Source organism: Podarcis melisellensis, assembly GCF_964234715.1.
Source record: "Podarcis melisellensis genome assembly, chromosome: 1".
Classification (NCBI taxonomy): Eukaryota; Metazoa; Chordata; class Lepidosauria; order Squamata; family Lacertidae; genus Podarcis; species Podarcis melisellensis.
Window position 1 is genome coordinate 125954145 of NC_138528.1, and position 24790 is coordinate 125978934.

General features: G+C 44.4%; 1 protein-coding gene across 1 annotated transcript in view; it reads left to right on the top strand.

The window, feature by feature from the left end:
• LOC309360336 (uncharacterized protein) overlaps window positions 1-8880 on the top strand; it is a 58293-nt gene extending 49413 nt beyond the window's left edge. The window contains exons 4-8 of the mRNA XM_081895014.1: window positions 204-265; window positions 3070-3185; window positions 5665-6015; window positions 6523-6632; window positions 8373-8880. Of these exons, the coding sequence (XP_081751140.1) occupies window positions 204-265; window positions 3070-3185; window positions 5665-6015; window positions 6523-6632; window positions 8373-8429 (696 nt within the window). The 3' untranslated portion in view covers window positions 8430-8880. The remainder of the gene's footprint in view (window positions 1-203; window positions 266-3069; window positions 3186-5664; window positions 6016-6522; window positions 6633-8372) is intronic.
• The last annotated feature ends 15910 nt before the right edge of the window (window positions 8881-24790 follow it).

Consider the following 24790-nt stretch of genomic DNA (forward strand, 5'->3'; position numbering starts at 1 on the left):
GACAATCAGCTTTGAAGTGAAACAGGGCTAATTTCAAGCAAAAAGGCAGGTTTTTACATATCGGAGAGAGCCTGGGGGTATTCAGAATAACTTTCTATTCTACATCCTGCTATGGAATCATGACCACCATTTGCTCTGCTGGTATCTCAAGGTGAGCCATCTTTGCAGCTGCTGGAATCATCTCTGTCCTTTTCTGTCACCAGGTGTGTGATTTGAAGAAGAGGCAGAGAACAGGTGAAGCGTACCTGTTGCTCCAGCTTTGCAGGTAAGCAAAAACCCATTACTGAAACTGGCAGCCAGGCAAGTGGTGTGTGGGCAGAGAGGAACAGCAGCTACTACCCTTAAGAAAGGCATAGGCAAACTTGGCCCTCCAGATGTTTTGGGACTACAACTCCCATCATCCCTAGCTAACAAAACCAGTGGTCAGGGATGATGGGAATTGTAGTCCTAAAACACCTAGAGGGCTGCCTTAAGAGGAGGAAAGGCCAGCTTTTCCCTCCCAAAGTTTTGTGACTGTTTAAGCTTGACCATCAGTGAGGGAAGGGAAGCGGGTGGCGCTGTGGGTTACACCACAGAGCCTAGGACTGGCCGATCAGAAGGTGGGCGGTTCGAATCCCCGTGATGGGGTGAGCTGCCCTTGCTCAGTTCCTGCTCCTGCCAACCTAGCAGATCGAAAGTATGTCAAAAGTGCAAGTAGATAAATAGGTACCGCTCCTGAGGGAAGGTAAATGGCGTTTCCATGCGCTGCTCTGGTTCGCCAGAAGTGGCTTAGTCAAATTGGCCACATGACCTGGAAGCTGTACGCCAGCTCCCTTGGCCAATAAAGCGAGATGAGCGCCACAACCCCAGAGTCGGCCACGACTGGACCTAATGGTCAGGGGTCCCTTATCTTTACCTTACCAGTGAGGGGAAATTCCCCCAGTCTCTGGCTTTGAAGAAGAGCAGGTAAAACTTTCCTAGTGGCCAAGTTTAGACAGCCTAGAGAGGCAAGGAATGGATAATCTGCCTTTTGAGTTGGGTTGGGGAAGAGATGCAATGCATTTCATACTTAAAGGTAAACCTCCATAATCTGAACCCAAACAATGTGTGAATCGGAAGCCATCCATCCTTTGAAATTCGCACTTCTATGGCTTTTACGGTGCAGTTCTGCAGCCAAGTAATGTGTACGAAAAGGTGTATACTAGAGTCAGGTGGAAATGCATATAGTACTGGAAATGGCATATAAATGCCTTGTATTCATATATTGAGTGTAAGCTAATGACTGATCATACATACTGGAGGTACGCATACATGTGCAGGCATGTGCTGAGAAATGTGGATGTTATGTATGTATGTAATCTTAGTATTATTTTTTTATAACAACTTTCATGTTTTGAAGCAACTTCAGAGGTCTATCCTAGTGGTGAAGTAGACACCTATAGAAGTCTCAAATGGGATATCACAGACCTTGTGCATGCCATAGACATGCTATGCAATTCGTGAAGTAAAGGTAAAGGGTCCCCTGACTGTTAAGTCCGGTCGTGGACAACTCTGGGGTTGTGGCACTCATCTCGCTTTACTGGCTGAGGGAGCTGGCGTTTGTCTGCAGACAGTTTTTCCTGGTCATGTGGCCGGATCATGTGGCAAACCAGAGCAGCATATGGAAATGCCGTTTACCTTCCTGCCGGAGCAGTACCTATTTATCTACTTGCACTTTGGCATGCTTTCGAATCGCTAGGTTGGCAGGAGCTGGGACCGAGCAATGGGAGCTCACTCCATCGCAGGGATTCGAACCACTGACCTTATGAACGGCAAGCCCAAGGCTCAGTAGTTTAGACCACAGCGCCACCTGCATCTCTTCAATTTGTGAAGTAATGCTGAACAAATTGAAAATTCCAGCCTAAATGGTTCACCCTCTGGTTCTCAAATTGCTCTCATGAACTAAGAAGCATCAGCAGGAAGACAGCTTGCACCGGTCAGTACCACATTCCCCTAAGGCTGCGTTGTCAGGCATTTCAGTTCAAAATGATGTTGGGGTCTCGATGAGTAAGTTTCTCATGGAGCCCATTGGCACTATAAAGGGTAAAGGGGCCCCTGACCATTAGGTCCAGTCGTGGCCGACTCTGGGGTTACGGCGCTCATCTTGCTTTATTGGCCGAGGGAGCTGGCGTACAGCTTCCAGGTCATGTGGCCAGCATGACTAAGCCACTTCTGGCGAACCGGAGCAGCACAGGGAAACACTGTTTACCTTCCCGCCAGAGCGGTACCTATTTATCTACTTGCACTTTGTGCTTTCAAACTGCTAGGTTGGCAGGAGCAGGGACCGAGCAACAGGAGCTCACCCCGTCGTGGGGATTTGAACCGACGACCTTCTGATCGGCAAGTCCTAGGCTCTGTGGTTTAACCCACAGCGCCACCCGCATCAGGGAGATGGGCGTCGTTTGCCTCCAATTAAATTATTACTTAAAACAACACCATGACGTTATTTTATTTTCTCACTTGTTATATTTTAAATTTGCTGAGGGATTGCTGGACTTCTGGCAGACTTCCATGGCTGTGATAGGATTTCACCCCTTCCTCTCCTACCTCCTGAAGCCCCACCCTTCAAAATCTTCTCTTGGGGGGTTGCGGGAGATTCTCTGGAGAAGATTTGGGGAGAGTGGGTGGGGAAAGAAGAAGAGGAAGTCCTCTCACGCGAGCAGAAGTCCATTCATGTGACATTGGCTGCTGCCCAATACTATTATGTACATAAATGGAAAATAACAGAAAGAACGGAAGGAAAAGAACTCCATTGATGCTGTAGGGGACAATCTCCCCTTTCTTGCCGTACATTTTAATATTGAATACAAGTTTCATATTGACTAATTTTTCTGGGTGGTGAACATTTGCTTTGCTCACTGCTCTTTGAGGTTAACTGCACACGTATTTCCACTGTTTCCTGTCTTGAAACAACCAAAACATTGCTTACCTTTTCAGGTATATCCTCCCTCTCACTTTCTATCTCTCACACACTGCATGGGTTCTGTTCAAACCGAAATCCTCTATCGTGAACAAAGGATCATTCTAAATATCAATCCGGTTTGTTTCCAGCTTGTCTTCGACTAAGAAAGCATCGAACGTCTACATGAATCCAACATCTGGCTGTGTGATGATTTCGTTTTTTATCGCCATTGTCTTTCCCAGCTTAGCTGCTGGCTTCAGCAAAGGTGAGTTATTAATAATATAGGACGAGGCTTAGAAAGTCCTCCTATATAAAATTATCCAGAAGAGACATGAAAAATACATTACAAAGTAGGGTTGTTGTTGTTGTTACTACAGTAGTTGTTACTACTGCACTGGGAAATTTTTAACGTCCAATGTTTTACTGTTTTTTATGTGCTGTCAGCTGCCCAGAGTGCCTGGGAAAACCAGATGGGCAGGGTATAAATAATGATGATGATGATGATTTTATGAACACCACCATGACCACCATCTATATATGTACATATGGGCCTCCTACAGGCAGAGCCATAGTTATGGGAGAGTTGGGCAGGTTAGCCAGGTTTTTTGCCCCAGGTGAAGCCTCCAGAGGTGTACCATTGAGGCTGCCCAGCAAATGCTCATTGGTGGGTGTGTCAAACTGGGTCTTTGACTAGTTTTGCCCCTGCCTACCAGCATCTTGTTAGTCACCATGAGAGTAAGATGCTAAAAGGACCATTGGCCTGATATAGCAAGGCTCTTTTTATGTTTTTATTGTACTTTTATATCATATTAGTCCTTGTTGTTGTTGTTTAGTCGTTTAGTCGTGTCCAACTCTCGTGACCCTATGGACCAGAGCACCCCAGGCACTCCTGTCTTCCACTGCCTCCCGCAGTTTGGTCAAAATATTAATCCTTACCTTGAGGCATTTGCAATCTAGAAAATAGATACAGGATGGAATTCTTAGTCTTATTCTTATTCATTACCTTCCTTAAGGTCACTTGGAGATTGACACCTGTTCATCTGCTACATTTGAAGGGGGTGGGGGGAGGAGAATGCAGGCCATTACCGGGATTTGATAATGTTATGATTTCTGTTTCGTTTTTAAAAACATAGCCTTAGACTTGGAAAACACCTCTCATTTACTTGAACTTTTAGTGATGGGAATTTGATGTTGTTTTCGTGCATTCTTGTTTTCACAAACATTTAACTGAGAGCTGCTTGAGGAGGAACGCTAGTTTTGAAAAGCTGCATGCAAAATTAATTAAGTAAATAAGTGAGAGACCAGTGGGGACTGCATTTCTCTGGTGCTATAATTCTTGAGACGTTCCTGGAACGTATAATTCTCGAGACGTTCCTGGGCGACTGCTAAAGAAGTAGATGTCTAAAATAAAATTAAAATAAACTTTTGTGCAAAGTTCATTTATTTATTTTCCCAATAATAACTCACCCTTAAATCCAATGTTTCCTAGGGTAGTGTGCACCTAAACTCATTCTTTTTTCTTTTTCTTTAAAAATCCAAATATTGAAAAACTTCCAAATACTAAAATGTAACATATAGAATTGCATGATTGTTCTTACTAATTTTAATATTGTGGGAACTGCAAATATTTTAAAAACTCTCTAACATTCCAGATATTTTTTAAAAAACCTCCAAATATTAAAATCTCACATGCAGAATTACATAATTGTCTTAACTGATTTTAATATTGTGGGACCATATGGTCAACGGCAGGTAAGAAATGTTGTTGTTGTTGCCTAATACTAACACTACTACTATTAATACCATAAAAACTACTAAGTATAATACAACAGCAAGCCATAAGCAGAAGAGACCAGCTCTCCTACCCAAGTTAAGTTAATAATGAAGCTAAATAGCAAGGGAGGAGAACTTTCCAAAGGGAGGAAATTCTTTCCAAAGGGAGGAAATTCTACACCTGTGGTGCCAAAACAGAGAAGGCCATGCTCTCAGATGCTGCATTACAAACTATAGTCATTGATGGAATTATGACTAGGTCTTCTCCTGCAGAACTTAAGGCACGTGTCAGCTGAATTCTGCTCACATGTTGAATATATGCCTGGTTTTATTTGAAGAACTTCAAGTAAAATTTTCCAAGATATGGCTTGAGGGAACCCTACGGATGCTAGATGGATTTGTGACTGCCTGGGAACGGCATGTATGCTGTCTTGAGTTCCCTCAAGATATAAATGTCGTAAAAATTAAATTGTTGTTGTTGTTGTTTAGTTGTTTAGTCGTGTCCGACTCTTCGTGGCCCCATGGACCAGAGCACGCCAGGCACTTCTGTCTTCCACTGCCTCTCACAGTTTGGTCAAACTCATGCTGGTAGCTTCGAGAACACTATCCAACCATCGCGTCCTCTGTCGTCCTCTTCTCCTTGTGCCCTCCATCTTTCCCAACATCAGGGTCTTTTCCAGGGAGTCTTCTCTTCTCATGAGGTGGCCAAAGTATTGGAGCCTCAGCTTCACGACCTGTCCTTCCAGTGAGCACTCAGGGCTGATTTCCTTAAGAACGGATAGGTTTGATCTTCTTGCAGTCCATGGGACTCTCAAGAGTCTCCTCCAGCACCATAATTCAAAAGCCGTAAATTAAATATCTGATATTAAATAAGTATCTGAGATACCTGCCACTCCCTTTTCTATGGATACAGCATATTTCTCTTGAGCATGTTTATTTATCACAGCGCTCTGTCTGATATTTCATTACAGTCATAGAAGTAACTCAACCGTCGTTCCTGGTGGTAAAAAGTCCAGAGGCTGCCCACTTTGCGTGTGAATACAGGAATGCTGGAGATGCAGAGGGACTTGTGATAACTTTACTTAAAGACCTTGGCAACGAGTCTCTCAGGATGTGTGCTTCATGGCTTACTGCTGGGTATGAGCCGTTCATCGTGAAGGATGGCATCAAGTGCCAAGTCCACCCTGGTCACAATGGTGTAAACGTTACTCTATGGGGTCTGCAGCCGACTGATGCTGGTCTGTATATCTGCAAGATGGAACGGATTTTCCCGCCACCCTACAACCAAGTCATGGGAAGGGGAACCCAGCTCTATGTGGTTGGTGAGTTCAGAAAGCTCACGATTTGATGTCAGGGTGCCTTCAAGTGTTTTTCAGAATGAATGTGTGTCCTTGAGGTCTATCAGTTCAATCCTGTAACTCTCAAATCAGCCTTCTCACAGTATGTACATGTTTGTGCAGAAGTCCGTCACACTGAGATTTGCTTCCTAGTGAGTTGTGAATTCCTCGCAGCATATTGTCCTCCATATCTATTGCCAGTAGGGATGGGGAGAAATCAGATTCAGTTTGCATTTAACCTACCTTCATATTTTCCAAAGCAATACGAGAACTGAAGCACAGCCATCCTTTGAAACTCAAACTTCTCTGAATTTTGCAGTGAGCTTTCTGGCCTGTGCCTTGGTTTCCAAATGTTTTGGAAGTCGAACGGACTTCCGGAAGGGATTCCTTTCGACTTCCAAGGTACAACTGTACTTGGGAAACTGTGTGTGTGTGTTAAGATTTGCTCTATCTTCCTGAAGATGATAATTTGAAAAATTAAATGTATTTCAGACACAGATCCATGCCCAGACCCGCAACTCTATCTTTGGATCACAACAGCAGTAGCTTCTGGATTGCTTGTATACAGCATTTTAATCACAACCTGCGTTATGAGAAAGGCTGTAAGTACATGAGCTATAACATAGTACATGGGCTTTTAGGAATAAATCCAAGGGGATTTGTAATATCATGACCATCATATTTTTGGCAGTTTGCTTCCCTTGCATTCTGGTCAACAGACAGGCCTGAAAAGTCAACCTGGAGAATGTAGCCATGCATTCACATCAATTGGTGTCTGCATGTGCTAGAAATTGCATCCAGAGTCTTGAGTTGCTATCCCAAGAAGGACTTGAATGCAATGTCTGGTCTGTATTGCTATGTTGCTGAGCAGAATCTAGAACAGGCATGGCTAAACTTGACACTCCAGCTGTTTTGAGACTACAACTCCTAGCTAACAGGATCAGTGGTCAGGGATGATGGGAATTGTAGTCCCCAAACAGCTGGAGTGCCAAGTTTGGCCTTGCCTGATCTAGAATTATTAGACCAAGGATAGGGTGTCCTCACCAACATATTTTAATTTGGTCCACCAACATGCTTTGTTTTTGGTTTTAAGCAAGAGTACATGTGCAAGAACTCTTGACACAAGAGGCATAACTGATCCATATTAAGTCATCCAAGCCCAGAATTATTATTTTTTTGCAAGAATTACAGCACCCAGCATGCAATCCACCAGAAATGGGGCAGGGGCCTTATGTGTGGACCAGAAAATGTGTCCTACTCAGCACTGTTAAATTATTACTCTTGCCGTGAAAGGTGAAGGAACACCGAGAGACCGAAAAGTCTGTAGTACTTCCGTAGAAGATGAAACGAAATTCCTTGCAGGGTTATTTAGTTCTTCAAGATCAACTGCTGTTCTGGGCTTGAGGTCAAAAAGGATGTTCATCAATGTGAAATGAACGGCAGCAGTTTCTTTCTGATTCAGAGCTAGCAACCACTGCCCTTGCTTTCCTCACCACAATACCAGAATGCTGTAATAATCTCAATACGATGAGTAGAGTCAGCATGCGCTGAACAGGGTGGTTTAACTCTTCACAGAGGTGTGTTGCCTATCAGAATTAGAGTATATTCTTGTTCCTTAGAGTCTTTCAAGAACTCCCCATCCTGTGTTTTTGCCTTCTAAAGTCCTACCTGAGTCGAATCTGCCTGGCACATCTTTGGTGGATATTGTGGATGTTGTTTTTTGATTGGACTTTAATCTGGAGATTATGTTTGTCTGGAATTATTTTTTTATTATCGAGTTCTTAGCCACCTTCAATCCTTCAGTTTGAAAACCCCACCTACTCCCTTTGGAGAATATTCTGCAAACCGCCCCCCCTCTGCCCGAATTTCACCCCCGGAAAAGAGTTTAGAGAATTTGGAGAGGCCATTTCCCCTCAGCCATAGTGCCAAAATACAGAGAAGAATGTTGTTGGTAGTGTAAAATTGTGAAACGCATAAAAGAATATGTTGGTTCCAGGCATCTCACCATCAGCATTGTGTATAGTAGACTGGGAACACTTTATCTAAATTTCTCAGGCAGAGGTTACAAAAACAGCAAACAGGCCATCAGTTCAAATACCTTCAGACTTGATCTTTGTTGTCTTCCTGGATTTGAGATTATGGAAGAATGAAAAAGCTTACAGATTGTGAAATATTCTGTCAAAAGCAATTATCAGGGACCTCATTTGTTAAGATGAACAGAAATTAGAGAGGTTGAGAATATACACCTGGAGGTAGGCTATATCAATCAAGTATTTGGAAGCATATATGTTGGCTGAAACACAGTTTTCTTGCAGTGCCAGATTATTTTTCTTATTTTACAGATACGGAAAAGCAGCTATTTTACTCCTGGGGTCTATGAGAAAATTGTACCAATGTAACCGGAAAAGGAAAGGAAAACTGCCACGGAAAAGGACGAAACGGTGTTGATTTCTTCCAAGTAACGAGAGTGAAAATAAATGTCTAATAAACAGGAATGCAATTTGTTACTTCCAGATTGGATCACAACAAAGAGAGATGCAACACATCAACAAAAGGATACTAAATTGACACCGCAAAGGCTGTTTGGTCCTTGAGTTCCTTAGGATGTAGCCAATTCACTCCACAGCGTCAACTCCCAAGTACCCATCTTCTTTGCAAAATCTCCCCACAAATTCTTCAATAACAAAAATAGCATTATGCTTAGGGTCGGGTTATATACAGTCGGCAGAATCAGCTGGTACAGCTTTTCCTAGACTGTACCACTTCAGGCTGAAAGTAGGGGTGTTTTTTACCTGTGTGAATGCTTCCCCTCAAACAAACTGAACAATATAACACAACACAATGGCCAATAACAATGGCCAATAACAACTAGTGGCGTAGCGTGGGGGGTGCAGGGGGGGCCGGCTGCACCGGGCGCAACATCTGGGGGTTAGGGTTAGGGGGCGCAAATCCACGGGTTAGGGGGCGCAAATTACTTGCCTTGCCCCGGGTGCTGACAACCCACGCTACGCCACTGCTAACAACTATTTATAGAGTAATACAAACGATCAGAAATTACAACCAAAGTCTCTAAATCTTCTTCACCAGTCGTGGTAGAATAATTCAAAAGTTTGATATATACATAATCAGTCACCAAATATCGCCGGAACAGAGTTTCCGGATAACCAATCTGTTTCGTTCAATGCTTCATCAGCCAATCTGGATCAATTCTTCATCAGCCAGACTTGTCAGAATTAATATGAGAAGTTGTGTTATATTGTTCAGCTCGTCTGTATTGCAACACAGGGGTTTGTTTACAGATCCCCTCAAACAAAAGCATGTAGCCTTCCATACCTTTTTGATGTGCCCCCGGTTGTGGCTGTGTGTTTTTTGTTGTTGTTGTTTCATTTTTACTTACTCTAACTTGCACTGTTTAACAAAACAAAACCCTGACTCCTTCTAGAAGCAATCCTGGCCAATGAGGCAGAGAGACAATGCCTTATCCTCACCCAGCCAATTATATATAGCTATACGATGATGTCCGAAAGTCACATCAGAATAAGTACAGGGAAAACTGCCCGTACGCCAAAGAGGCTTCCTGTTTATACCATGTAGCCTATCAGACGTGAGCATGGGATGAGATCATGAATCCACATTGGAGGAAAGGCAATGCACCCATCCTCCTTGCTCCAAAACTGGCAAGTCTTCTGCTTCTCTATAGAGTCTTCCCCAAATGGGAGGGCGTTTAGGAGAAGCAAGTGTTTTAATTACTTTTTTTTTGCAAATAAATTTTTATTGATATTATACATATATACAAATAGACGTATACAAAATACAACATTAAGGTTACACATAATATATCCACTCCTTAAGTCGTAAATATAAATATTTTAGGCTCTGCCGAGCCTTGGACTTCCCTCCACTCCTTTGGTAAGTATCAGATAAACTCTATAGGCACGTATTTTATATCTTTTAGATAGTAACCCCTTACTGATAGAGTTATTCCAGTCCCGCCAGTGTCATCTATACTTTGGAGCAATACCACCAGGTAAATGATTTGTTGAAAGAAGATAAAAAGAAACTAGGATTTGAAGATAAAAAAATCTAAATTCAGTGTGGAAGTTGTGGAAGGTAACATCAAAACACTGTCTAGAATCTACGATATTCTATTGGAGTGGCACACAAAAGGCGAGGAGGTGAAGGAGGCCATGACTAAATGGGCAATAGATATTGGCTACAACATTGAATTTGAGAATATTATGGAATATTAACTTGAAGTTCACGGCGTGTATGGCATTAAGGGAAAACATGTGGAAAACGATATATAGGTGGTACCACACACCAGTGAAACTGGCTAAGATCTACAGGTTAAAGAACAAAAGATGTTGGAAATGTGGAGAGGTAGATGGTGATTTCTACCATATGTGGTGGTTATGCAGCAAAGTGAAAGGATTTTGGGAATTGATTTACAATGAACTTAATTTTTTTTTTAAATAAACCTTTCCCAAAAAACCTGAAGCTTTTCTGCTAGGAATGACGGGTAAAGAAATTAAAAAAAGATGATAAGGTACTATTCCTATATGCCACAACAGCTGCAAGAATCATGTTAGCACAAAATTGGAAAACGGAAGCGATACCTAATATAGTGACTGGCAGGTTAAACTGACAAATTATGCCGAGCTCGCGAGAATAACGGGAAGAATAAGAGAGCAAGATGAACAGAAATTTCAAGACAATTGGGTTAAATATTGGACGTATATTGGAATCAAAGTGTTTTAATTACTTGCTTTATGTCAACCCTAGTTCCGCACTCCAGTACTGGAGTCAGGAAGTATATACAGTGGTACCTTGGTTCTCAAACTTAATCTGTTCCGGAAGTCTGTTCCAAAACCAAAGCGTTCCAAAACCAAGGCGCCCCTTCCCATAGAAAGTAATGCAAAAAGGATTAATCTGTTCCATACTTATAAAAACAACCCCCTAAAACAGCAATTTAACATGAATTTTACTCTCTAACGAGACCATTGATCCATAAAATGAAAGCAATAAACAATGTAGTGCAGTCACACGATCAATCAATCAATGAATCAGTAGCTGAGCAGGGTTCCACACAGTCACAAAAAAAGAGCCGCAGATACAAAAATGCAAAATAAATAGCAAAAACAGACAGTGTAACACTCAAAACGGATGTGTACCACTCAAAACGGAGCATGTTCGGTGTTTGGGTTCCAAGCTGTGTTAGTACCAAGGTGTTTGAGAACCAAGGTACCACTGTATCTTTTATTTCTAATAATAATAATAATAATAATAATAATAATAATAATAATAATAATAATTTTTTTATTTATACCCCGCCATCCCCAGCCAAGGCCGGGCTCAGAGCGGCTTACAAGCAATAATAAAAACAAGATGAATGATTACAACTTAAAAACAAAAATAAAATACAACATTAAAATAATGGAACATTAAAATATTAAAATGTAGCCTCATCGCAGGAGGAGAAGGAAAAGAAAGGGGGGAAAAAGAGAGGGAGGGAGGGAATCAAATTGGCTCCAAGCCAAAGGCCAGGCGGAACAACTCTGTCTTACAGGCCCTGCGGAAAGAAATCAGATCCTGCAGGGCCCTGGTCTCATGAGGCAGAGCGTTCCACCAGGCTGGAGCCAGAGTTGAAAAGGCCCTGGCTCTGTTTGAAGCCAATCTAACTTCTTTAGGGCCTGGGACCACTAGGGTGTTGTTATTTATGGACCTTGAGGCTCTCCGTGGGGCATACCAGGAGAGGCGGTCCCGTAGGTACGAGGGCCCTAGGCCATATAGGGCTTTAAAGGTTAAAACCAGCACCTTAAACCTGATCCTGTACTCCACTGGGAGCCAGTGCAGCTGGTATAGCACCAGGTGAATGTGATCTCGCAGCAAGGACCCTGTAAGGAGTCTCGCCGCGGCATTCTGCACCCGCTGGAGTTTCTGGGTCAGTCTCAAGGGCAGCCCCGCATAGAGCGAATTACAGTAGTCAAGCCTGGAGATGACCGTCGCATGGATCACTGTGGCCAGGTCGGGGCGGGAAAGGTAAGGGACCAACTGCTTGATGCGGCGAAGGTGGAAAAATGTCGCCTTGGCTGTTGCTGTAACTTGCGCCTCCATGGAAAGGGAGGCATCAAGGATTACACCCAAGCTCTTAATGGAAGGCAATGGCACCAATTGGGCCCCCGCAAGAGAAGGGAGTTGGTCCCTCATCCCCATGCCATCCCGACCTAGCCATAGGACCTCTGTCTTTGAAGGATTTAGTTTCAATCGGCTCCCACGAAACCATCCAGCCACAGCTTCCAAGCATCTGGTCAGTGTGTCCGGGGCCGAGTCAGTGTGGCCATCCATCAGCAGATAGAGCTGAGTGTCATCAGCATATTGGTGACAGCCCAGCCCAAAGCTCCGGATAATCTGGGCAAGGGGGCGCATAAAGATGTTAAAAAGCATTGGGGAGACAATTGCGCCTTGCGGCACTCCACACACCAAGGAGTGGTGCGACGACATTTCCCTCCCTAGTGCCACCCTCTGTCCCCGACCAGAGATAAAAGAGCACAACCAGTTACGGGCTATGCCCTGCATCCCCACGTCTGCAAGGCGGTGGTCCAGAAGATCATGATCGACCATGTCAAAGGCTGCTGACAAATCTAAAAGGATCAGCAGTCCTGACCCGCCTCAATCCAGTTGTCTACGGAGATCATCTGTTAGGGCAACCAGAGCCGTCTCCGTCCCAAAACCAGGACGGAAACCGGACTGAAATGGATCTAATGCCGATGTTTCCTCCAGAAACCTACCAAGCTGTTCAGCAACCCAAATATCCCAAAGAACCCTCTCACTTTCATTCTGATCACCAACAATCTCATTGTCTCCTTCCAACCAAGTATCTACCACCCACTCTGGTCTTTCTTTTTATTCTTTTTTTTTAAAAAAAATATTTAGTTTTCTAAATTTTAACAATTTACAAACAATGATAAAACCATCAACATAACAAGAGAATTCTGAAGAATCACCTGGATTTCCCTCCTCCCTTTGTGGGTCCTTATATTAACCTTTTCCTCCTGCAACTTGTCTATTAATCCAAATCTTTTAAATCTCCATTATACCCAAAATTCAGCATTAAACTACAAGTGTTATGTTAATCCTACTAATAATTTTAATAAATTTACAATGGTTTTTAAGGTAAATTATATATTTTCCCCATTCCTTATCAAAATTTTGGTCTTCCTGGTTTCTGATTCTTCAGGTCATTTTTGCTGATTTGGCATAGTCCATCAACTGGAATTTTGGCACCTAGAATTCCTAAGAGAAAAGCTTTGGGTTGTTTTTTCTTTTAAAGAAAATGTTATTTTAAACATCCCCCCCCGCAGTTCCTGTCTTTCATGCTTCACCCCTTGTCATGCCCTTAGCTCCCTTTGTTATTCTCTTTTTTTAAAATAATGCTTTGTAAATAAAAGAATAATTATCAAATGAATATCATCTGTTCTTTTCTGTGTATGTATTCTAACTAGTGATTTTTATTATTTAAATGGCATTGTGGAGGTGTAACTAATTAACACTTGAATAGGGATGGGGGAGGGGAAATTTGATTCCGTTCACATTTAAAGGCAGACTCGCCTAATACACACATTCCGAAATAATGTCTGAACCCAAGAAACAAAGATGCATCATAATAGAGAAAATTGCATACAGACATATATATTGAGAGAAATTAGCACTAAAATGCTGTCGAATTTTTGTGAGGACTTGTTTTATTTATATTTTTTAAAAAGTGGAAGTTGATTGTCAGAGACTGGGCAGAGGAGGAATGGTGGAGACCGCCTCCCCCAGCCTGACCCTTCCAGAGAAGACGACAATTCAGAATTACAACAGGGGTTTGAGGGAGATGGTTTGAGGGAGATCATAGCTCAGAGGAAGATGAGGGGGAAAGTTGGGATATAATGGGAGTAGAGGAGGAGGAAGAGGAGGCAGAGCTGGAGCAGCTGGCTGACATGTTGTCACTAGAAAGCAGAACCTCCCAGAACCCGGCGATCCTTAAAAGTAGGAGAGCAAAGAGCTCAGAGACAAATGGCCGTAAGGCCAACAGCACAACTGTAGGGGGCTTGTGTGCTGATGAATGAGGAAGTGGGAGAGAAGGGTGTGTGTGGAGATTTACTCAGGACAATGCCATTATTCCAAGAGACTGCATTCCCAAGCCTCTCTCTGTAAGTATTGAATAAAAAGCAGATGGTAAGGACTTTTCCTTGTCTTATCCATTCCTGGTAACCTGATATGGGGGCTGGTTCCTCTGCCGCCTGACACTGATGTGGAAATAAAAAGAACTAGGAAACCAAGAAACTGAGAGATCATCATCACCATAATCATTCGTGTGCTGGTCCCATGGGTTACCCGAGAGGTGAGGTCCAAGTCTGGTCCATGGTCAAAGGTGCAACGTGGAGGCAGTCCGTAGTAGCTGAAGCTGGATGCAGGGCAGGGAATCGGGTGAAGTCAGGAACAGGCTTGCAAGCAGGGAGCCAGGGCGGGTCAGGAGCTCAGGCAGGAAAGCAGGACAGGGTTCAGGCAGGAACTAGCAACCAACAATGTTGCTCCTGCAACCTGGGACTGGGGCTGGCTGGCCTTTATCTGCCCCGAGGCATAGGGCAGCCCCGATCCTCTGGTGACTCGCCTTTCCTGGCATGGAGGCGATCACTCATCTCGCGGGAACTTAGTTCCCCCGCCTCTCTGCCCTGAGCCTCTGTAGCTCAGGAGAGGCTGGAGGGTTACCGGACCCAGAGGCAACCTCCTCTTCCCCCGACGGGGCTGAGAGTGGAGCACCTGCAGGCAATGGGTCCTCCATCACCTCCGGAGCCAGAGCAGACTCAGCTGGTGCCTGCACCTGAGGATCCAGCACAGGTGAGGACCCTTCAGGCTCAGGCCCCAGCCCCGGCTCACCTGGTTCTGGAGGCAGGGAATCCTGTGCAGGCTGGGATCCCTCAGGTTCAGCGTCCGAGTCCGAATCCCAGGCCATCACAATTGGACTGTTCTATTTCCATGCCATGAATTTGAACCTGGGGATGACCCTGAACGTCCAGAGAAGTCACTGTCTTCTCCTGGTATTCAATCAGCAGTAGGACACTGTTCCTTGTTCCCTCGTTCCTCTCTCCCTTGCTTGGCGTTGTGCCAGAGTTATGTCAGGCAGTAGTTAACGCTGATGGGTTTCTGAGCCAATGGCGACAGGAAAGAAAGGTCACACTGCAGGAGTCCTATTAGGCTGTTGCTGGAGGATGCTCAAGCTCAGCAGGAAACCTCAGCTGTACAAATGATCGTATTAGAGTGCTCCGCTTGTTCTAGCCACAGGCACTTGCCGGGGATTTTACAAATGTTAAACTGCAAAAAGCAGAAGGCAGCCCGGCTTGTTGTCTCCTACAGAATTTACCCAACAAAGCTAATTTCTCAACCAGCATGCATGCTTCTGTTTGCTAGCTGGGACTAAAGAGGTTGTGCAGGGATGGGAGATATGAAGCTTCCAGCTTCTTCAGCAAAGGGATTGTCCCCAAATCAATCAACATAGGGACATAGGATAGGCTTGCCATATTTCAAACAGAGACAGAGCTTAAAGAAAGCAAACAGCTCACTATTGTCCTCTAAACAGACAATGATGAGCTGTTTGCATTTTTTAAGCAAACAGTGGTCTTACCTATGCTAGGGTTGCCATATTTCAAAAAGTGAAAACCCGCACAGAAAGGTTGTGTTGAGGTTTTTTGGCAAAGTTGTCGAGCCATTTTTAAGGAAAATCACCGAAAACGACTCTGCCGACATGGGTTGTCCCGGACATATTAGTGTCCTGGATATGTCTGGGGAATTCTAGACTTATTCTAGAGCCAGTGTGGTGTAGTGGTTAAGAGCGGTGGACTCGTAATCTGGTGAATCGGGTTCGCTTCCCCACTCCTCCACGTGCAGCTGCTGGGTGACCTTGGGCCAGTCACACTTCTCTGAAGTCTCTCAGCCTCACTCACCTCACAGAGTGTTTGTTGTGGGGGAGGAAGGGAAAGGAGGTTGTTAGCCGCATTGAGACTCCTTCAGGTAGTGATAAAGCGGGATATCAAATCCAAACTCTTCCTCTTCCTCTTCCTCTTCTTATGGCAACCCTAACACAAGAAGACTCAAACGAACCGGTCCAAGCTCTGAGATCTTCAAGGGAGGCCCTTCTCTCAGTTTTGCCACCCTCACAAGGACCTTCTCAGTGACTTTGGAGCTCCATTCCTAGAGAGGCTAGACTGCCCTGGTAGCAGTGGCATAGGAAGCGGAGGTGCGGTCGGTGCGGGCTGCCCTGGGTGTCATCACTGAGGGGGGTGACAAAATGGAAAATATTTTTGAAAAAATAACTCCCACACCTACCGCACGCCCCTTCTTACTGCCACTTCAGGAGCACTCTCACCTCGAGTGATTTCCAGAAACTAGAAGCATTGCTGCCTCCAACTTTGTAGCCTTTATGGCTAGCAGCCTTCGACAGCCCTCTCCTCCACGAATCTGCCTAATCCAGAGGTGTAGCTAGGTGAAACGGGGGGCACTGGGCGTCACACCATGGGGCCTGCAGTGTGCCTGAGCCACGCGTTCTCCTGAGAGGGAGGCGGTGGGTGGACTGCCTGCAAGCTCCACACTGTCTTTTTGAGCAGCGAGGGGCTTGTGTCTGCCCATCGCCTCAGCCGCCCTATAGCTGAGGGGGAGGCTGTGGAGAGGCTCTACGCTGCGCGTGTTGGGATTCGCAGGATACTGAGTAAGTCTGCAGGCTTCAACAGGATGATGCAATACTCTGTGAAGTGCTGGGTCAGAGTTACTCAGCAGGAATGTGATTAATGTGATTGGCTATCACCTGTTTTAAAAGGAAAGCCTGTTTAACAGTAATTGTGGTTGTGCTGGTTGTGCTGTGGTATGGTGGTGCTGTGGTGGAGAGTATTCGTTTGCCTTAAGGAGCAGGTACTCTGTCTGGACTGTTTTTGTAAATACTTGTATATAGCTCACATTAAAAAGACGGCACTGGGAAAAACCTGGGACTCTGAGCGTTTCTGCTAAAAGCACCGCGAGGAATTCACGACAGCGCGCCCTACCTTAGCTCGCCCCGCCCCCATGGGTGGCTCATTCCGCCCCTGCCTGCAGGGCACTCGCCGCCCCAGGCAACCAAACAGCTAGCTACACCACTGCCTGGTAGCAGATGGGCAGCCAATGCAGATGTTTTGGTTACATGTTGTTGTCCACCTGCCTGCATCTGCAATCTGAGAGCCAGTGTGGTGTAGTGGTTAAGAGCGGTAGACTCGTAATCTGGTGAACCGGGTTCGATTCCCCGCTCCTCCACATGCAGCTGCTGGGTGACCTTGGGCCAGTCACATTTCTCTGAAGTCTCTCAGCCCCACTCACCTCACAGAGTGTTTGTTGTGGGGGAGGAAGGAAAAAGAGAATGTTAGCCACTTTGAGACTCCTTTGGGTAATGATAAAGCGGGTTATCAAATCCAAACTCTTCTTCTAGCCAATGCATTCTGGACTAGGTGGAACTTTGTTTTACAGTTTCAAAGGCGCAACCTGCTATTGTCCTCTACACTTACAGACTAGTTCTTCCAAGTTTTCTGTGGGTAAGCTCCCCAGTTAAATGAAGATCTACTAGATCAGCTCAAATGTCCATGCAGTCCAGAACCTGACTTCCTACACCGGTAGATGTCTCCAGGAAGTCCTCAAGACACACATGGGCGCAGTAGCTCTCTGAGGCAGCTTTTGACAGGCTTTCATCCCACGGATTTTGCCAATTCCCCCTTTAAGCTATCTAAAGCGATCAGCTATCTTCACAATTTGTGCTCACAAATTTCATATATTCTTTATAGACTGTGTGGAAAAGTATCTTGCCCGCCCACATCCGCCGGTCAATTTCATGGGATTATCCTGAATTTTAGTTGCCAAACCACGCATAATTTTGTAAGTTCCTATCATTTGCTTTTTAAGAGATTTCAAAGACACCCTTCATAAATTAGATATTAGGGCAACGTGTACAAAATGCCACCCTGAGTTGTCTTGTTCTGAACTTAAAGGCCACTAGGGTGTATCGCTTTGGTTCCCCTTTTTTGCGCTTTGTGTAGCTCTGCAATATCCTTCTTGAGATAGGGCAACCAGAACACTACACAGTTTCCCAAAGTGGTCGCACCATAAGGCACATGTAGACACTGAGATCCAGTGCCGAGGGCCTTCTGGCGGTTCTCTCATTGCGAGAAGTGAGGCTACAGGGAACCAGACAGAGGGCCTTCTCGGTAGTGGCGCCTGCCCTGTGGAACGCCCTCCCACCAGATGTCAAAGAGATATGACATTCAGAAGACCTGACATTCAGAAGACATCTGAAGGCAGCCCTGTTCAGGGAAGTTTTTAATATTTAACGCTGTACTGTTTTTAACACTTGATTGGGAGCCGCCCAGAGTGGCTGGGGAAACTCAGCCAGATGGGTAGGGTATAAATAATATATTATTATTATTATTATTATTATTATTATTATTATTATTATTATACAGAACCTTTGGAACGGCTGAAGTTGCTGAACTACAACCCTCATCATCCCTGTTCATTGACCATGCTTGCAGGGGCTGCTGGGAGATGGAGTCCAGCAAGATTCCCCACAGACATTCTCTTTTATAATGTTCTTTATTCGGGTGGTCCTGACTCCCCCTTCCATTCCCTTTACTCAACCTGAATGATGAGACATGACAAACAGACAAGAGTCTGAGCAGTCTGCCTTTTGTTATCTCCCACGACTTCCTCCTAAGACTTGCTGTACTATCAAACAAATGTTTTGAAAGGGTGCTGCTGAGGTCCCAGCGCAACATCTGAAGCGAAGACACTGTTGTTTCTAATAATAATAATAATAATAATATCTTTATTGTCATTGCCCCCTCTCAGGGACAACGAAATTACTTGGCTGCTCCATCCACCCAGATAGGGCACTCCACTCAAAATCAGAACAACTATAAAAACACTAATTAAAACAATATAATAATATACAGCAAGGAAGATTAGATGACTTTCAAAGTCCAGGCTTCCCATTCAGGGCCGAGATCGCTCTGGAGAAGAAGCTGTTCTTGAGACGGCTCGTTCTTGTCATCATCGTCCTGTATCTCCGTCCCGATGGCAGGAGCTCAAAGAGACAGTGACCAGGATGCGATGGATCTTTTACTATGTCCAGTGCCTTCCTATGGCACCTTGTGGCATAAATCTGCTCTAAGGTGGAGAGTGGGCAGCCAACAATGCTCTCTGCTGCCTTAACAACTCTGCACAACCCCATCCTGTCCTGGGTAGTACAGCTTCCGTACCACACACATAAGCCATAAGTGAGCACGCTCTCAATGGCACAGTGATAGAAGGCAAGCAGCAGTTTCTGTGGAAGATGGTTTTTCCTTAGGATTCTTAAAAAGTACAGTCTCTGCTGTACCTTCTTCACAAGCCCTCTTGTGTTGACACTCCAGGACAGATCCTCTTGTAATTCAATACCCAAAAATCTGAATGTTGTTACCCTCTCCACACAGACCCCATCAATCAAAAGTGGCTGGACATTGCTCTTCTGTCTCCTGAAGTCCACCACAAGCTCCTTTGTCTTTCTTGTATTTATGAGCAAGTTGTTAGCTCTGCACCACTCTGTCAGCCGCTCCACCTCATCTCTATAGTCCATTTCACCCTCCCTTTCAGAGATGAGCCCAATCACGGTTGTGTCATCTGCAAATTTGACAACCCTATTACTAGGGTGAGCAGCGGCACAATCGTACGTATAGAGAATATAAAGGAGCGGACTAAGTACGCATCCCTGTGGTGTTCCTGTGTTGGTCTTAAGTGTATTAGAGGTATAAGGGCCCAACCGAACCCTCTGGGTGCGGTCTGACAGAAAGGCCAATATCCACCCACAAAGTGATAATGGGAGCCCCAGATCTTCCAGTTTAGACACCAGACGTTGTGGTAGAATGGTATTAAATGCCGAGCTGAAATCTAAAAAAAGCAGTCTGGCATAACCCCCCCGCTGCTCCAAATGTGCAAGAACGGCATGGAGGGCAATCGCCTCAGCGTCCTTCTGCAGGGATCTCATTCTGACCTCAGGAAAGCTCCCTTCCATTAACCTCAAGAGATGCCCCTTTCAAATGACCTCGTTCCTCTCCCAGAGAGATAAAAAACAATATATCGCAAATGACAACTGGAGATTTTAAAAAACAGCATGCACACAACTCTTAAAATCCATCCGGGTTAAAAAAGAAAGAAAGATATACCGGTAACTGAAATATGCCAGCAATATTTGCACATTATCTGGGGATTTCTTTTCACAAAAGCCATAATTGAATTTTTGCATTCAGAGCGTGATACTTAGCAGCACAGGAAGGGAAAGCAAAACTACAATATCAGAATCTTTCTGGTAAAGTGCAATGGTGGAAATACTGAGTCGCTGACTTCTTGCTGACTCCTTGCTTACGCCTGATGAGAAACGTGTTCTTATCACTTCCCAGCAGAATGGGCTGGTTTCATAAATGAGTTTTGGTGGCCTGTTATGCTCTGTGGATGCTGAATCATTGAAAAACATTCTCAATTAACTTCACCCAATTGCCTTAACTCATAAAATGGGTATCTAGATGTATGTACGATTGCTTTTCTTTAAGGAGTTTCCTCTCCTCTATAGTTTGCTCTACGAACCTTGGTTTATTCAGTTTCAAAGTGGTGGGCGCCATTGTGTTCCGAGAGAGCCTATCTGAACACAACATGACAACAAACATTTGAACACTCTCTTAAGCACAGCATCAACGAGACAAGTCATTACAGTGGTACCTCCGGTTACATATGCTTCAGGTTACATACACTTCAGGTTACGCACTCCGCTAACCCAGAAATAGTGCTTCAGGTTAAGAACTTTGCTTCCGGATAAGAACAGAAATCGGGCTCTGGCGGCGCGGTGGCAGCAGCAGGAGGCCCCATTAGCTAAAGTGGTGCTTCAGGTTAAGAACAGTTTCAGGTTAAGTACGGACCTCCGGAAAGAATTAAGTACTTAACCTGAGGTACCACTGTACTAAGAGATTAGATTGGAAAATTTCATCTCTGACCTCGAATGAACGCGCAAAACTTATGTCCATTTCCATTTCTGACATGATCTTTTTGATATCCTGGTTCTTCAGTACAGTGGTACTTCTGGTTACGTACTTAATTCGTTCCAGAGGTCCGTTCTTAACCTGAAACTGTTCTTAACCTGAAGCACCACTTTAGCTAATGGGGCCTCCTGCTGCTGCTGCGCCCCCACCGCATGATTTCTGTTCTCATCCTGAAGCAAAGTTCTTAACCCGAGGTACTATTTCTGGGTTAGCGGAGTCTGTAACCTGAAGCGTATGTAACCTGAGGTACCACTGTATGGCCTCAAGGCTTCACTCTAAGAAGAATTTCCAGACGCTGATCTAGACCATAGCTGTCAACTTTTCCCTTTTCTTGCAAGGAATCCTATTTGGAATAAGGAAATTTCCCTTAAAAAAAGGGAAATGTTGACAGCTATGATCTAGACTCACCAAAGCCAGGGTCTCTGCACATTTTTCCAGAAGCACTAAAAAACATAACTTTTTTGTTCATGTCATGTCCACACCATACATGCAAAGCACTGGTACAGTCATGGCTTTCCCCAAAGAATTCTGGGAACTGTAGTTTGTATACCACAAAGATACAGTTCCCAGCAACCCTTAAAAAACTACAGTTTCCGGGAGTGCTCAGGTGACATGGATCGCTCAAGCAGTTGTGCCACCTTAAAATGCACACGTCGGCAGGCATTTCCGTGTCAAAGGCTGCGTACATGCCATGCATTTTAAGCACATTCAAAGCACATGGGTTTCCACAGATAACCCTAGGAGCTTATGGAATATGGAATATGGAGAAACTTACTGGAAAGATAAGAAATCAACTTTTTATAAAAGAATGGAAATGGTTTATTGAATATTTACAAATAAACTGTAAACAGATAAGAACATTGGCAGGATTATTGTAACAACCTGAGGTTTTATAAGAGTATATATTTAAAGCAGATGAATAAATGAGCAAATTAAGTTAATTTGGATATGCAGAAAATACTAAAACTAAATTTAAGGAACCGCAGAAAGAGGGGGAAGGAAGTCAAGTTTCAAAACGTTAAAATGATTGTAAAATTATTGAAATGTATAAAATTGAAAATCATAAATAAAATAACAAAAAGAAACAAGAAACCGGAAAACCAGATTCGAGTAAACGACTGTGATGAACTTAGGGAATATTGTGCCATCTCTGCATCGCTACGGCACAAGGAGAACTCTGAGCACGTGAAAGCTAACTGTGTTCAGCTTGATCCAACCTTGAGGATGAAATGTATGAGGCCAGAATAAGTCGACTTTTTTTTTTAGGGACAAAGGAGCCACTGACATGAAGATGTGCTCCATTCTCTGCTCACTACCCCCCTCAGCTGTTGAATAAAATCTTAGTGTTGAATTAATAGGTTATGGCTGTTAGCCTGAGGCACAGTAAGGTCACATGCTGGGAAGGGAGGGAGAGAAGGAAGGAAAAGAGAATCATAGAATTGCAGCATTGGAAGGGATCCCGGTGGCCATTGCCGGATTTACATATAAGCTAAGCAAGCTATAGCTTAGGGCCCCACTCTCTTGCTCCCCCCCCCCCCCCCCATGAAAGGATAGAAACATTGGATGTACATTTCCAAAATATAAGATAAAAAACAAATAAAATGAAACCTTCATACAGCAACAGTGTTTTGTGTTGTGTAGGTTCCTATGATGTACCGTATTTTTCGCTCTATAGGATGCACCGGACGATAAGACGCACCTAGTTTGGGGGGGGGAGGGAACAAGAAGAAAAAATCTGGCTTCTGGGATAGCCTCTTGCTGTTCTGGCATCGGGGACAGCCTTTGAAGCCTCTGCAGGGCAGAGGGGTGCCTTCATTCCGCTGCCCTGCGGAGGATTTGTGCAGCTAATCCCAAGCTAGAACAGCGAGACAAAGCGCTGTTCTGGCTTTGGCCTTAGCCGCGCAGCCTGCATTCGGTCCATAAGATGCACACACACTTTCCCTTACTTTTCAGAAGGGAAAATGTGCATCCTATAGAGCGAAAAATACGGTAAGTCATGGGCCCCGCCAGCTAGCTTGCTCCCTAAAATAACACTGGTTTGCTCATTTCTATATATAGGGTGCCCTGCTTGACATAGTTCGCCACGGCAAGGCAGTGATCCATGAAGGGGTGAAATATGAATTTTGAATTATGGTGCTGGAGGAGACTCTTGAGAGTCCCATGGACTGCAAGAAGATCAAACCTATCCATTCTGAAGGAAATCAGCCCTGAGTGCTCAATGGAAGGACAGATCCTGAAGCTGAGGCTCCAGTACTTTGGCCACCTCATGAGAAGAGAAGACTCCTGGAAAAGACCCTGATGTTGGGAAAGATGGAGGGTACAAGGAGAAGGGGACGACAGAGGACAAGATGGTTGGACAGTGTTCTCAAAGCTACAAACATGAGTCTGACCCAACTGCGGGAGGCAGTGGAAGACAGGAGTGCCTGGCGTGCTCTGGTCCATGGGGTCACGAAGAGTCGGACACAACTAAACGACTAAACAACAACAACATGTACAGGGTGTCTACATTCTTCATGGACTGGTTGCAACAATTACTTGGATAAAATACATCTTTTGTTATGTGCAAATGGCTTTAGATACCTATTAGGTCCATAAATTACCATATAGCATATATTCAGCACAAAAAACAGCGACAATTTGTTGTTGGCAAAGGACAGCTGGACATATAAAGGGCCCCATTACCTTCAGTACCTTAGGGCCTCATCAAACGTAAATTTGGCTCTGCCAAGGGCTGTCTAGTCCAACCACTGCCATTCAGGAATCTCTGTGAAAGGAAAAGCTACAGATCCCAAACAAATGAAGGGATCAGCAAGGAACACTTTCCCCTAGCAGGTTGATCAATTGAAAAGGAAGAGTCGGGAGGAACCCGCAATGCTATCGTGCTGTCTGCCCATTGGCTCACCTAGTCAATACAGTCTATTTTGGCTGTTGGTTTCTCTATCGGCTGTTTAGATTCTTCACTGAGCACCTAATCTGGGATCCGCTGCCTGTCAGAAGCATTTTTGGCAAAGGGCGTTTAAGGGGATAACAGAAATCACTGGGTTAAAGCTGACCTAAAGTCCAGAGGCAGCCATGTTATTGCTTTACGATGGGGTGGAAGGTTCACAGGTTGTGAAGGACTTGTTCACAAATTTATTGACAGCCGCACAAGTTATTATCACCAGGAAGTGGAAGGGGCAAGCAAAATATAAAATGGAAGAATGGTATAAAGAGGTGTGGGATATAGCTATTAACAATAAATTAACATGTTAAGATGGGGGATATGCAGGAGAAATGATTCTGAGGAGATATGAAAGGAGTTTGTAGAATTTGTACCGTTAAAACGGAAAGGGGTCAAACCATCACGAGAGGTGTTGAAATTTCGGGAGGTTGGATAGTCACAATGGAAAGGTCTCGGGGGTGGGGTGCACGTTTTTATTCTTATTTATTTACTATTATTACTTTGTCAAAATGAAATAATGTAAATGAATCATCTAGAGAGGGGCAACACACATGAGTTGTCCAACGCTAGAAGCCACTGAGCCAAAATGGAGGAGTTAGCTTGTGAAGAGATCTTGCGGAGCTGAGAAAGGGGGATTATTGGATGACCAAAATGATCAGAGAGATGGAGAAACCAGGAATGGTTAAGGCATTAAAAA